The sequence below is a fragment of the Acipenser ruthenus genome, chromosome 2 (genome assembly GCF_902713425.1).
Source record: "Acipenser ruthenus chromosome 2, fAciRut3.2 maternal haplotype, whole genome shotgun sequence".
Taxonomy (NCBI): domain Eukaryota; kingdom Metazoa; phylum Chordata; class Actinopteri; order Acipenseriformes; family Acipenseridae; genus Acipenser; species Acipenser ruthenus.
Window position 1 is genome coordinate 2075334 of NC_081190.1, and position 15460 is coordinate 2090793.

Consider the following 15460-nt stretch of genomic DNA (forward strand, 5'->3'; position numbering starts at 1 on the left):
CCGGCTGGTAAGGGCAAAGTAATTCAGTGAGGTAAGCAGGACCAGAACCACTGAGTGATGAGTCAGGAGAAGTAATGTGAAAGAGATTCCGTACTTGATGGGAAGCCAGTGAAGCTTAGCCAGGACTGGTGTGATGTGCTGGTACTGTGTCACACCAGTCAGGATTCTGAACTATTTGTAATCTAGCAATTGCTTTGAATTGAAGGCCTGCAAATAGGAAGTTACAATAGCCAAGCCTAGAGGTTACAAATGCATGGATCAGAATCTCAGCATCGGTGAGAGAGAGAAAACGTTGAACTTTGGAAATCTTCCGTAAATGGAAGAAAGAGGATTTGAAAACAGAAGAAATATGTGCCCCAAAAGCTATGGTAAATAAGTAGTGTAACTGGGAAAAGCATGGGGGAAACTCCATAATGAGCTTGCAAATATACTGTGGTAAACTTTTATAAGAGTGGGGACAGGATTATTTTACTAAGGGTGTGTGTGTAAGGAAGGACTGGCGCTCTGTTTATTAGTAGCAGTAGTGAGTTATCCGTGTGAGTGAATGAGACACATAGTCAGCCAAGAGCACAATCAGGTAAGAACAAATATCATCATTTTTACTTTCATTTTGAAATCTGTCTGTTTCATGTTTAACATCGAGAAGTTAAACATGTTTTTTTTAAGGCCTGTTGCTCTTTAAATCATTAAATTAGACTCAGAAAAAGAAAGTCTAAAAACTGACCAAATTATCTCTTTGAATGTGATGGGTTCATACTGCTCATTTTAACAGCCAATTTCTCCTCCTGTCCTGTAGGAGGCAGCAGTGCTTGTGTCTCAGCGCTCCATGAACCCGAGAGAATTCTTCAGACAGCTCTCCTCCTCTTCCAGGACCCCCACCAGCCCAGGCTCCCCACACTCAGGTCAGCACAGGCGTGCCAGCAAACACAGCCTAGCCTCTGTGTGTGTGTGTGTGTGTGTGTGTGTGTGTGTGCACAAGCATGTGTGTGTGTGTGTGTGCGCGAGCATTTGTGTGCGTGCGTGTGTGTATCTGTGAGTCTATATGTGAATCTGTCTGTGCATGTGAGTCTATGTGCGTCTATGAGTCTGAAAGTGTGTGAGTCTGTATTTGTGTCTGTCTGTGCGTCTGTCTATACAGTATATGCCAGTGTGAATAACTGTGAATCTGTCTCTGCGCCTGTCTGTGTGTGTGTCTATATAGTATATGCCTGTCTGTGTGTGTGTGTGTGTGCTTGTGTGTGTGTGTGTGTGTGTGTGTGTGTCTGTTCGTGCCTGTCTCAGTGTGCATGTCCATGAGTCTCTATGTGCTTGTCTGTGTGTACATGTCTGTCTCTCTGCATGTGATGTGTTTGTACCCAGGTCTGACTCTGTGTTTGTGATTGTCTGAAACCACCACTCTTTATCAACCTCCCTTCTGTCTTCTTCACAGGAAAGCCGTTCCGACGGTACCAGCGCAGTCTCACCGACACTGCCTTCATATTCAACAAATCTGACTCCCCCACCTCTCCCCGCAGCCCCACCCCGGCCTCGCCCCTCTTCCGCCCCACCAGCCCTTTCCGAGCCCACCCTCTGCGCCACACCAGTTCCCCATCTCCCTCCAGCCCTGGCAGGGCCAATCCGACCTTCAGTCCCATCCATTCCTCACCCCAGGCCCTCTCTCCCCCCGATAGCCAGCCCCCGACACTCCCCAACTCTCCCTCTGCTCTCCAGACCAGCCCTCACCGCTCTGAGGCCTCCCCTTCCTCTGCCCCCTCTCCTCCTACAGGGGGAATTGTCTCTGTGCCCAGTGCTGCTGCACCAGTACAGGATTCCCGCTCCAGACGGAATGGATCCGACATCACAGGTCAGTCGAGACACACTATTAAACTGCTCATCGCTGCTGTGTACTTCCATTCTCTATTATACAACACAAGGTTATTTCAGCCAGTCTGAGATGGCCAGTAATTTGTTAGGCAGTACAAATTCAACCCAAACAATGTACCCTAAACCTGTACTGGAATTACAGCCATGCAGTTATATTGCCACCTCCTTCAACCAGGGTTGAATGCCGTGTGTAAGCATTCCCTCAGTAACCAGGCGCTGCTGCTGCTGCTGCTTCATCATTGCCTATCTCACACACGCCATTCTGAAATGTGTTTTCTCTGTTCTAGAACTGGACACAACCTCAAAAGTGGCGACAGACTGCAGAGGGGAAGAAGAGTTCAAGATTGAGAGGATCTACAAAGTGGAGATCGCCTCCAAAGAGCAGGCAGAGCGACCAGCTGAGGTGTACCCAGAGGCAAGGCCCTCGCAAGTGCACACACACCCAGTCCTCACTACAGAAACAGACCTGGGAGTGGAGTCCCAACCGAAACCCGGGAGAGACGCTGGAGTGGAGAACGCTCCCTCGGAGGCAGCGGAACTCGAACCAGAGCTGCCGACGTCCTCTGAAACAGCAGCAGAAACGGAGACATGCCTTGTATTGGAGACACAAAGTGAGGCCATTCCGAGAACGGAGAATGGATTCAAGTGGGGCTGTGAAGCTCCGGCAGCCTGTGAAGCAGCCTCCATAGAGGCAGAAACAAAGGTAGGGGAGCCCTTCGCTCCAGCAGAAGATGTGCTGAGGAGCGAGGAGAAGGAGACGCACCCAGCAGAGCAGTCAGAGCAGGAGGCTGTTGCTGCTGGCATTGTGGGCACCGTCTCTCCACTGCAGCTCAGTTCAACAGAAGAAGATGTGCTGTGGAGCGAGGAGAAGGAGATGCACCCAGCAGAGCAGACAGAGCGGGAGGCTGTTGCTGCTGGCATTGTGGGCACCGTCTCTCCACTGCAGCTCAGTTCAACAGAAGAAGATGTGCTGTGGAGCGAGGAGAAGGAGATGCACCCAGCAGAGCAGACAGAGCGGGAGGCTGTTGCTGCTGGCATTGTGGGCACCGTCTCTCCACTGCAGCTCAGTTCAACAGGCAGGTGCTATTTTATTTAAGCCATAGTTACAATTAGTGATTTTTAATAGTTTATGAAAAGATTATGGCAGCATTTATAAACAAACCATTAACAATTTTTTAAAAATAATTGCTAACCTGTTGGTCGTCTAGTTGCTCCTAACGTTCGTAACTCCGTTTCTCAAACTACTAACACTACCCCAGTATCCATTGTGGGTTTTTTAGAACTACCTTCAATGTAGTATTTTATTTAAATGATCAGATTGTAGGAGTTTGATAGGGGGAGTTTTGAATGTCTTCTTTATGTACTGTACTGTAGCTGTCCGTGTGAGAAATTGCATTTGTACTAAAACCCTGAGCTGACACGTTCTCTGGTTGTTGCATCTTACAGATAAAGATGGCATGATAGAAACAGAGGAAGAAGAAGCACAGAAGGAGCTGACAAGTGAGATGAGTCTGGTAGAGGAGGACGATGGAGAGACAGAGGAGGAGGAGGGAGAGAGAGAGTCATCTGTAGAACACAATGGCACAGCAGGTACACAGATAAACACAGCTACACAGATACACACAGATAAACACAAATATACTCTCAGAGCTATATATTGCACAGTAGATCAATCAACGAGTCACAGGGGTTAGCTCCAGTACCTAACATGGTGTACCTACTTCAATTTGGGTGTTGTTTTTCATGCTGTTAAGGGAGGGAATGTCTTGTGTACGCATTCTAGAATGTTTACAGCTATCCCTGTTTCCCTGGTTACAGAACTGAACCACCAGATGGAAGAGCACAGTCCCCAAAATGCACCAAAGCAGGTCTCTGTGTCAGCTCATTGCAGAGCAGTTCATGCTGGGATTGAAGTTGACCACACAACCAAAGAGCAGGAAGAGAGGAGTGAGAGGGTGAATGGAAAGGAAGTACGGCGGTTTTTGTTATTTACAAGTTAGAAGTTTAAAGACTACTTGGTTTTGAAAATAATAACATTAATTGTATGAAAGGGTTTTAAAAGTAAGTGAAAGATTTCAGTAAGCAGCTTCTGTATTTTACAGCCCCACCCCCCTTACCTTTTTATGATGTTTTCAATCATCCTGAATTGTTCTTATTGCTACTCCAAAATATATATATATATATATATATATATATATATATATATATATATATATATATATATATATATATATATATATATATATATATATATATATATCTTTCACAAGAGGTACTTTTAGAAGTGAGAGAAGTGGCATCCAGATACACAGTGGTGCAGTAGATGAAGCTGGGGCTCTTTGGCTGGTCTAGCTGACATTATATACATTATGTATGTATGCAGTATATCAAGCAAGTAAAACTGAAGTGAAGTTGCAACTTAACTCTGACAAAAAAGCGTAATATTGGAGTAAATGTGAGAACCACTCCGAGTGATTGCAAACTGCAGAAAAATAGAACGGGAAATCAAATAACAGGAAAATGTCACCGAAAGGTATTTGTTCTTAAACACAGTTTGAAAAACATGCCTTTAAATGTCATTCAAAAAATTCACGCAGTGTTGATTTTCTGCAGAAACCTATTGTTATCACCTGTGTGCTACTCTGCCTTTACCATACAGACTTGCAGCAAAGCAGGTGGTGTTATATTCATTTATTTATTAACTTCTCTGAAGCCAGAAGAGCATTTTAAACACAGTAAAGCCCTGCTTCCCCAGAAGAGTAAGCGCTGAGTGTAGTTACTCAGTTTCTTCCCAGGCAGTGCAGTCCTGTGTAGTCTAACCTTCCTCTTTTTCTCTGTGTGATTCCACAGCATTCCAAGGAGCCAGAGAGAGAGATGTCTGTGCGGGCACTGTATCACTATCAGGCTGGTGAGTGCCAGAATCACCCACTAGAGGGTGCTACTGCACAATACAGGAGACAGTGGCTGGGGATCCTTTAGTAAAATTGACCACAGTAAATTTGCCAGGCAATTCTGCTGTTTTTTTCCACCATGCTTTCCCTATGATTATAATGTGCATGTATCATGGTTTACCCTGGTTTGCCGAGTTTTTTTATGTTGTACTATTCTTTACCATGACTCTCTGTGCTTTACAATGCTTCCCTATGCTTTACCAGACCTCTCTGTGCTTTACAATGCTTCCCTGTGCTTTACCAGATCTCTCTGTGCTTTACAATGCTTCCCTGTGCTTTACCAGACCTCTCTGTGCTTTACAATGCTTCCCTGTGCTTTACCAGACCTCTCTGTGCTTTACAATGCTTCCCTATGCTTTACCAGACCTCTCTGTGTTTTACAATGCTTCCCTATGCTTTACCAGACCTCTCTGTGCTTTACAATGCTTCACTGTGCTTTACCAGACCTCTCTGTGCTTTACAATGCTTCCCTATGCTTTACCAGCCCTCTCTGTGCTTTACAATGCTTCCCTATGCTTTACCAGACCTCTCTGTGCTTTACAATGCTTCCCTATGCTTTACCAGACTTCTCTGTTCTTTACAATGCTTCCCTATGCTTTACCAGACCTCTCTGTGCTTTACAATGCTTCCCTATGCTTTACCAGACCTCTCTGTGTTTTACAATGCTTCCCTGTGCTTTACCATGCACTCACTCTTTGCTATGTGTTGAATATGCTACACTTGTATAAGGGATGTGCCCTTGCTGATGCAGCGTTTTTGTCATTCATTAATCATCCCGAATTCCTCACATTTCTTATTAATCTTGTTAATGTTTCAAACACCTTGAGGAACTTGGTTGTTATGTTACTCAGTTGTTAGGCTCTAGTTTTGTAAAATGAACAGGTGTTTGACCTCTTTCAAAAGATAGATAATGTCTGTTTTGTTCTAGACTGAATACATTAAATTCCCTCGAGCTGTCTTCACAGCACATATGTGCATTTATTAAAGCAGGGCTGTTTGTTGCCAAGCAGGTTCCTCTTATGATTGCCACACATCCAAATCTAAATGAGAACTCCTAATTGTAGGGTTTTAATAAAGAATAAATCTAGCAGTTTAATGCGTGCATTCCTCACTCAGGGGTGCTGAACCACTCCAGGCAGCTTGAGGTGACAATAAAACACACGCCCACATCTCAGTAAAGTCAAGTTTACCCAATTTTCTTTTACTTAAAGGTAACTACATCAATAACAGTACATAAAACAAGCACATAAAACTGGGTCCTTCATTTTATAACCTGTGTTACACTAGCAGAGCTTCACAAACCGTGTCACACAACCACAGGAGAGTTAGAGAGTGTAGCGCTGTGCTCCACCAGTAAACCAAGATCTATAATCAGCAGGAATTGCTCGGGACATGGAATGAGCAGCTCTGAAATATAGGCAGGAGAGAGACCTTGAATTTCACTGGGAGACAATGAAGGGATAGTAAAACAGGGTGCTGTGTGTGTCCAGCCCTCACTTTGGTTAACATACAAGTTCTGAACAAGCTGCAATCTACTGATACATTGGACAATGAAAAGAGCACTGCAATAATCAATCCGTGTCATAACCAAAGGGTCACTTTGTTTCCACTTTGCTGTTTTACAACTCACTGACACTCTTGTTCTGTACAGCTGTGGGCAAACGTTTTGCATTGCCTAGGATTTTAGGATTGAGACATCATTTAAACTATTTGGACTGTGACGGGGTGCTCCCCACCCCTGTGTGTGTGTTTCATGTTTTGTGTTGTTTTGTGTTTGTATTTGTTGTGTTGTTATTGTTTGAATGTGCTGTTTTGTATGTGGAAACACGCTCTTTTGTTGTCGGTTGTTTTGTGGCGTGGGTGGGTTTGAACTTCCTCATCCGTACTGGACACGTGTGGAGTGTGACCATCTCCAGATGGATAGGTGTGTTGCTAGTTTGGAAACGGTCCCGTGTGTAGAGGCCCGCAGCTTTGGCTGGTCGGGTTTGGTTGTTCAGAGGCGGAACGTGAGTACAGAGAAACTAAAAAGAATAATAACAATTGCTACTCGTGCTGGCTTAATACCAGCGCAATACTTATTGTCTTTAGTGTTTGTTCAGTGCAGGGATGCGGGAGGTGGGGGTGCTGGGGTGTGCGGCCGCACCGACAACTTTTCTCGTTAACTTTAGTTTATGAATGAGCATTTGCACTGCCTGCAAGAAAGTCATGAATCAACTGTTTCAAGCAATTAGTATTGCTGTGTGCGTGCGGGCGTTCGTTGTTTCAACCTATCACTGATAATATCAGCACCAGGCACTGTGATTCGAGAGACAGTGTTTCCTTTACAAATGTGTCCTGACCTAGCAGCAAAAATGTAAAAAAAATAACAAAGTCCGAGAATTCTCAGCTGGCTGACTTCATCTTTCAAAATACTGCTTGTTTTCTCAACTAATCATGTAGCACTGATGACAGTATAACACAACACGCTTGCCAGACCTTTTTTATATTTATATTATATAAAAAAAGGTATTTTTTGCAGGCAAATGTTCAATTTTAAAACAGAAATAAATCATTTAATAGAGACGTCACAATAAATGCGTTCCCTAGTATATTTCCAGGTTGACAAAACAAGTTAATTGTCCCGGATGTCCTGTAAAATACATGTGCGTGGATAAACGTGCCTGGGGTCTGCAAAAATCTGCAAAAAAACAGGACAAAAAGAAGCAGCACATTTTTACCTTACATTGGCGACTTATTTCTCTTACTGTATGAGAGGTAATGATTTTTTTTTTCTCTACATTTCACCTAATATTGTATAAAGTGAAATGGTGCTTTTGGCTGATTTACTTTTGCTGCGCCGATACCCTGAAAACCCTAAACTATCCTTGCTGTATAGAGAGTCTCTGGCAATTCTCGCGAGGAACTAATAAGTAGGATCATTCTAAATGAACCTGGTCATGGTGTGCTAAGCCCTTAGTGTACTGGTGTGCCTAAGCAGACTTACATTGACGATTAATACTACAACAGTCAGCACAGACTGAATGCACCCTGATTGGCTGCAAGGTAAAGGGAGAGTTCCAAAATGTAAAAAAAAATGAAGACGTTTATAAAGGAAGGCAGGGAGGGATGCAAGACGTTTATAGAAGGGGGAGAGGAGAGGGGGGTGAAACTACTAAGAGATCAAATCATTCAAATAAAAACAAAATCTAAACAAATCCATTTACAGTGACATTGACGTCAGTCTTTCTTTCACTCTACAGAATTGCTCACAGATAAAAAGCAACGCGCTGAACTAGCTCGTCATTCTGTTAGGTTTATTGCTCTGTATCACCAGATTGCAATTTAAGTAGCGCCCCTTTTAATGCAAACGCATGAGATAATTAATAGTTCAAGTTGTTTCTTTGTTAATTCTACATGTTTGTTATTTGTTAAGTTTAACAAGCCGTGTGTATCCAGACAGGATATCTGTATGTTACGAAGTCAGTCGTGTGTAGTGACAACCTCCTCCTCACAGTGAGAGCAAAGCCACCAGTTTTCATTAAGGAGTGTACAAAATATTTGAGGTCGATTTAATCCAGCCCATGGTTAAACAATGCTAATTACAGCTTTGAAGACAGGTAGAGAGAACAGAAATAAATGTCAAAATCTACCAACCCTATATTTATAATAGTTGCTACAAAATGCCTCTAAACAGCACTACTTTCATACTAGCCTTTAAAATGATAACTTTGTTTCCCAATGCGTCTAGTGTAGAACGAATTTAAATTGTAAAGGCAGAATTTTCCCGATGAGCAGGTGTCTGCAGCATGTTTTCAAGTCTTGTCTGTGTTACAGTAGGGACCAGCACCATTTATAGACCTAATGTTTATGTGCTTGATGATTTGAATACTTTACTTTCTATAGCTAACTATGTTATGCACAGTTAAGGATGTTTTATTTCCGACATGACACAGCTGTCTCATTCCAGTACTGATTTTAAAAGTATGTCCAAAAACAAAATGTAAGCTTTCAGGATATTGTTTTTATATATAGTTGTTGCAAACATGTAAATGCTTGTCGTTTTTGAACAGGCTACATAATAATTGCAAATAATATACTACAATGTATACAACTGTTCACTTTGTTAATAGACCTCTTAAACATGTTGAGTAGAATGAAAGCATTTTAGTGCCGAAGATTATAGAATGTATTTTATTTGTATTTTGCTATTTTAAAAAGACATCTAGGCAATGTGTTTAGTATGTCATTGCATTTTATTTATGTAACCTCTGATTTGCAGCATAGTTAATACGTTGTCTTGTTGCTTTGAATCTTACATAAAATGTACATTTTTAGACTCGTGTTTCTATTTTTTAACTTTGTGCCGCTGTGTCTTATTCCTCATGAAACTCACTTGGTCTGTGCATATTTTGATAGTGAAATGCACAAAAGCGGCGATTTTGTATGTATTTAAATATTGCCAGAAGGTGCCTCCCCCTTTCATTTCCAGCACCCCCAGTTTGAAATTCGTTCCCGTGTCTCTTGTTCAGTGTGTGTTTTGTCTGTTTTGGCCAACGTGCCATTTGTTTTTGTTATGTGTTTTGCTTTGTTTAAACTTTGTATTTATTAATAAAACGCGCAGCAGCGCTTACCACGCAGTCCTGGGTGTCGAGTCACTTCCTGGCCTGACGTCACCACAAGCCAGCCTGTTCACAGAACACAATTGAAATCTTTTATTTCACATCATGTAATCAAAGAAACTATACAATGATATCACAAAAGTCTACCAGAAGCCATAATAGTAGTACAGTATTTCATGTTAGATTTCAAAGTTTTTTGAACGTTTGTCCGTTTTTCATTAAGTATATGGAAAACAATTGGTTACGGATGTAACCCCGGTTCCCTGAAAGAGAAGACGACCAACAACCAATACTTTAGGGAAAGTATATCAAAGCCATCGTGAGGAAGCATGAGCAGAGACAGCAGATCAGGGACATCTCGCTACCACCAAACTAATGTTTGTGGTGTGAGCGTGCAACCTCGAGGACTCTTGTGCCTAATGAAGGCATAGAGGGATCTACCACATTAAATCGGTAGAACCTGGTGAATGTAGGTGGGGTAGCTCAGCTAGCCGCAGTGCAAATATCGGTCAATGACGCTCCTCTAAAGAGGGCCCATGACATAGCCACTCCTCTGGTAGAGCAGGAAGGCCGGCATTGGTATATGCAGTCGAAACTGTGTCCACAATCCAGTGAGACAGCCGCTGCTTCGAGAGAGCTTGACCCAGGGTCATGACAGACGAAGAGCTGGTCAGACTGACGCAGCGCTCTTGTCCTATCCACATAACATGGGGAATTTCAATCTCCTCCGAAGAAAAATGATGGGGATGGAAAGCCTCTAGTTCCACGGATTGATTCAAGTGGAAAGCCGTAACCACTTTAGGGAGGAAAGCGGGGTTTGTGTGTAATGACACCGTGTTTCCATCATCCCAAACACTCATACAGGAACCGTGCACCTACAGAGCCTGTAGCTCACTTACCCGCTTAGCAGAGGTGATGGCTAACAAAAAGGCTGTCTTCATAGAGAGATATTTCAACTCTATGGAATGTATAGTCTCAAACGGGGCCTTAGTGAGCGCCCCCAATACCACGTCCAGACTCCACGCGGGGAAGACGTGAGCGTCCGGGACACTGAGTCAGTGGGGACATGGCATGCAGATACGGCTGCTAGGTACACTTTCAGCATAGAGGGGGATCTACCCTCCTCTAGCAAGTCTTGCAGAAACTGTAAAATGATTGCTATAGGGCAATAAATGGGGTCATGACCTCTGGACATACACCAATTTTGGAAATACCTCCACTTATCGGCGTACATGACCTTGTGGAGGGGGCCCTAGCATTCTGCAGTGTACTGACAACTGTGTCTGAGAACCCTAAGGCGGACAGGTGGTACCATTCAGGGGCCAGACCCACAGTTGGAGTCTGCCCGGTTCTGGGTTCCAGAGAGTGACTCTCACCTGACTGAGGAGATCCATACGCAGCGGGATCTCCCAGGGCTGGCCTTGCAGCAGGCACCGAGGCACCAAGCACCAGGGATGTAAACACCAAGGTTACTGGGCTGGGTGTCTAGTCTGGACCGCGTGCAGTCACACAACCGGGGCAGCGCATAGCTTGCAGCAGTGTGGAGCACAGCCGACAGACAGTATACACAGATATTTTTTTTTAAAGACCCAGTACACCGAGGTGGGTGGGTCAGTGTATGCGTGGAGTCCACTCTACAATGTGCTGGAATCCAACCCAGTGGAAGCACACGTAGGCCGCGCACACCGAGTGGGCGTGCCGAGTCAGCCCAGTGGCATCAACTCAACAGCGGGTGTGGCAGCCAGGTCCCGGTGGAGGAATATGTGTCTCTCTTTTCTCTCTTTTATTAATTTTTTTTTTTTTAGCTGCAAAAAGCAAAGGAAAAAACACACGGACAGTAGATGCTGTACGGTTAGAAAAAGCAGACTACAGTCGGCAAGCGATGTAGGCTGGTCAAAGAAAGATATTTTTTTTTTAACGGAAGCCGAGTTTCCCCTTTCCGGGGAAGTGGCAAACCGACTTCCAGCAATAAATTGCAGGGGAACTAACAAAAAAACTCAAAGTGAGAGCTCTTTTACAAAGACTCAGTCACGCAACTGGAGAGGTTAGTTATACCTACCTGATTGTGAGAAGCAAAATAGAAAGTGGTCTCTGGAGTGACTACTTATTCCCTCGGTAGGCGGGACCGAGGACGTCACTCCCCGGAGGGGCCTATCGGCAATTCTGACATAAAACGCTCAGTGAATACCTGACCTGTGGCAGGTCTACAAAGCAGTATGTAATTCAATATGTTAACGTAACATTATTCAGCAGGTTTCATTCGACTTTATGAAGCAAAATGAGTTAATTCTACAGGCTGATGTAACGCTTTTGTAGCTGTATCATCGATCCCTGATCATTGATCCCACAATTGTGTCTGGTCATCTCTTAAAGGATCACTCTGCTTCAGAGCCATGGCTTAGCTTATTTCAGTTATCCCAGATGTTAGTGTTTTCATCTGAATTGCACCTCCCTTTTTATTGACATTGTATGGCCGGTTCTTTGTGAGCTCATTTTAAATTATTTGCACACTCATTGCACCAGTAATACGGGCGTACATGTAAAACACTCTTAGTGTCTGTAACACCTTTCTTGTGATTTTGGAAATACTTGAAGTGTCAGTTATTATGTAATGATGGAAAGTTTAGAGATTCAATAGTTTTCAACAGGCCTTTCATAGAATACATGTTTTTCTGTAGTATTGTACTTGGCTGGCAAGCTGGCTTTAACATCGCTTCTTTTTTGAAGGCAGTTTGTAGGATATCCTTCATAGATAAAGCTGCTGATTTCATCCCCTGCAAACGGGGTGTAGCGGAGCGGTCATACATACAGGGGTGTCTGTCTGTCCCTACATCTGTCCATCACTATGCCACACTTACATTTTTCTTACATCTGGAACCGCTTATCCAGTTGCCGTGACGCTAGGTAGTAACATTATTCAGCACAAGTGTTTGAGATATACAGTGCTGTAGATATATGATGCTGTCTGTCTGTCTGTCTGTCTGGCAGTTCATCCATCTGTCTGTATGTTGCACTTACACTTATCCTGGAGAATTGCTAATCAAATTGTGGGTAAACTTTCCATTGCTAATGCGTATTCTATACTATTCTGTAATATTATTATTATTATTATTATTATTATTATTATTATTATTATTATTATTATTATTAAATATTTAGTTCTTAGTAGACGCCCTTATCCAGGGCGACTTACAGTTGTTACAAAGTATCAGATACAGATAGAGAAAGTATAATTATGATTGCGAGCAGCAGTAGAATACAGCAAAATGTGGAGCAGTTCAGTGCAAGTACAAGATGATGCAAGTACTGATACAGTTGTGTGCCACATGGTCCAGTATAGTAGAGAGTTGTGAGGTCTACACCTTGTTCTTCATACTAGTTTCTCAGGCTTTAAATTTAAAACCATGGCAATGGGGGGTGGATGCTACTGACATACTACTTATTATCTGTCAGCTTGTCATGAGGTCCACACCCAGCCTTCGCCATCTTAAATATATATATATATCTATACACACACACACACAATCAAACCCAGCGTATCTGTATGTCGCTCTTCTATTCTCCCTGCAGAAGATGACTCTGAGCTGTCATTTGAACCTGGTGACATCATCAGTGCTGTGGAGATGGTGGACCAGGGGTGGTGGCGTGGCTGCAGCGAAGACGGCCAGCAGGGTCTCTTTCCATCCAGCTATGTGGAAACCCTGTAGAAAAGGACAGGGGATTGGGGGAGGGGGTCACATTTCAAAGCTGCCCAGACAAAAAGGGCTTCTATTGAGCCTGTACACTGCCCCCTTGTGGAACTTGTGGTTATTGCAGGTGGTACACAGAACACAGCTCTTTCTGAAGCCCTGTGCTGGTTGTTAGTGGTTTCAGTGGCTTACCAATGTGTGTAATTCAATGTTTTTTTTTTTAAATCTGCTTTGCTTATAAAGTCTTAAAGCTATCATACGATCATTATCAATTGGATACTATCTTCACCTGAAAGCAGACATTGTTGACTGTTTTTTTTCTCAGCATTCTCCTTATATAGTTGTATTTGTGCAGGACACAGCCCTCTTTCCCACTTTAACCCTAGCTTGCCCCTAAGTCTCTCTCTGATCACCAGACTTTCTGCTGCTGCTACTTGCAGAAGCAGGAGGTTATTCAGTGAATTATGTAATTTTGTTTTCGTCTATTATGTGTTGGTACAGTTGAGAGGAAAAGTGAATGCCAGCATTCCTAGCAGTAGAAAAGCTATTACAGTTAATTACCCCTCACATTCTAAGGATGTGCTGTTGTTGCGTGCAAGCTTTTAATTAAAAGTAATAACAGCTTATCTTTCAAGGCATGTCATTTTTGCGCCAGAGTGTAGTTTTAGTAGTAAACCTTGCTTTTAACAATTTTAAGTAAACAGCAGACTAGAACTGTTTGAATTCAATGTTTTTGTTTTCGATTTCTGCTTTTTCCATTGCAGGTATTATATGATGGACCTGTCATTACTTACTAAGTGCTCACAGAAAATATAAAAAAAGTGGGGAGTGCACCGGCTAGTGCTGAGGTTATATATTGAACTTTTTTGATTTTTTTTTTGTATGCATCCTCAATTTAAGCACATTTTTTATCTTTTTAAGTTTGCTTTTAATATTAACTCTGTGTCTTTCACAGGTTTGCTGCAAAGCGTTATTTGATTTTTTATTTTAAGTATGTATGTATGTACTGCACTGAACTCATTCCAATTGCATGATCTAACTGTGTTTCTATGTATTCTGTGATGAATTAAGAGTTTGGAAATGTAGGGTGGACTGCAATGGAGACTGGGGTCCTCTGTTCTTCCATTTAGCTGGCAACCCCCACCCCCTACAGGTACCCTTAACTCTGCCAGGGAGAAACCCTTGGAAAGAGTGGGAGTGTAATCCAGTCTCCAGGCCCTGTCCTTGGCCTTTCTTTGAAACTGTCAGCCAAAGTGCCCATGGGTTACCAGTTTGTGACAGTGGATTTCTGATGAGGACACCAGACCAGGAGCTTGTGTCGCAATCTGAATCTACCCCCAGGGGCTGATTTGGGCCAGATCGCACCAGAGGCAGTTTGCAAACGATGAATTGTAGGGGGAAGAAAATGCTTCTCTGTTTCATGAATTAAATGAAAAAGTTTACTTTAACAATATATTTTAAGATGCACCATCTAGGAGGAAGAAAAATACTAGCTTTTTTACACCCGAATGGCATACCCCCCAGAAAGTAGCGCTCTTAACAACAGCACTGTCGTGACTTCTGCTCCTCAGATTAGTTGCTCCGCTGCTGGTATTGTTCAAGCCTGAAGATGATGTTAAAATATGGCAGGCAAAGATGAGCATGCAGCTCCCAACACCAGCAGTAAGGCATGAAACCCACAAGCAGATGAGAACTTGAAGCATATATGGAAGCTGCTATAAATCAAGGTCACGTTAGGTCTACAAACAAATAAGCCATCCCGCTTCCTTAATCAGAAGATCCCGTGCCCTTTTGTGTCTGGAATTTAAAGGGTTAACAGCTACTGCTTATAAAAACTATATGAACATCATTTAGATATTTTATTTAACATCATGTTTTCAAAGAAACTACAAAATGTTATTGCAAAAGTCTACCGGAAGCCATAATAGTAGTACAGTATTTCATGTTACATTTCAAAATGTCACATTTTATAATTTTTGTCCATTTTTCATTAAGTATATGGAAAACTACAAAGCGGTATTCAGCAGGTTTCATTCGAATTTATGAAGCAAAATGAGTTAATTCTATTAGATAACACTATTGCTACTGTTGTTTATAAAAAGAATGTTCACTGTAAATGTTTTTATTATTAATGTAATATATTCTTTCTCTTTGTTTTATTCTGGTTTTCCTCGTTGTCACGTCTGTCCACGCATGGTTGCTGTTGCTCTCTGATCACATCGACAACAGTATTGTCTTAGGAATTGCATGTTTTTGTAAGAAACTGTACAACCATTTCATAGCTATTGAACTTGCTTGCAAGGGGGCTTCTTTCTACATGGAGCTAATTGCAACGGAAATAAATATATTTTCAAGCTAA

At 42.6% G+C, this 15460-nt stretch overlaps 1 protein-coding gene across 2 annotated transcripts in view; it reads left to right on the top strand.

The window, feature by feature from the left end:
• si:dkey-40c11.2 (drebrin-like protein A) overlaps positions 1–15460 on the top strand; it is a 79533-nt gene extending 64073 nt beyond the window's left edge. Inside the window, exons 10-16 of one of the 2 annotated variants that reach the window (XM_058986127.1) lie at positions 797–902; positions 1430–1843; positions 2151–2939; positions 3310–3453; positions 3682–3833; positions 4714–4771; positions 12983–15460. In XM_058986127.1, the coding sequence (XP_058842110.1) occupies positions 797–902; positions 1430–1843; positions 2151–2939; positions 3310–3453; positions 3682–3833; positions 4714–4771; positions 12983–13119 (1800 nt within the window). In that variant the 3' untranslated portion in view covers positions 13120–15460. The remainder of the gene's footprint in view (positions 1–796; positions 903–1429; positions 1844–2150; positions 2940–3309; positions 3454–3681; positions 3834–4713; positions 4772–12982) is intronic. The other variant, XM_058986129.1, reaches the window with a different exon arrangement.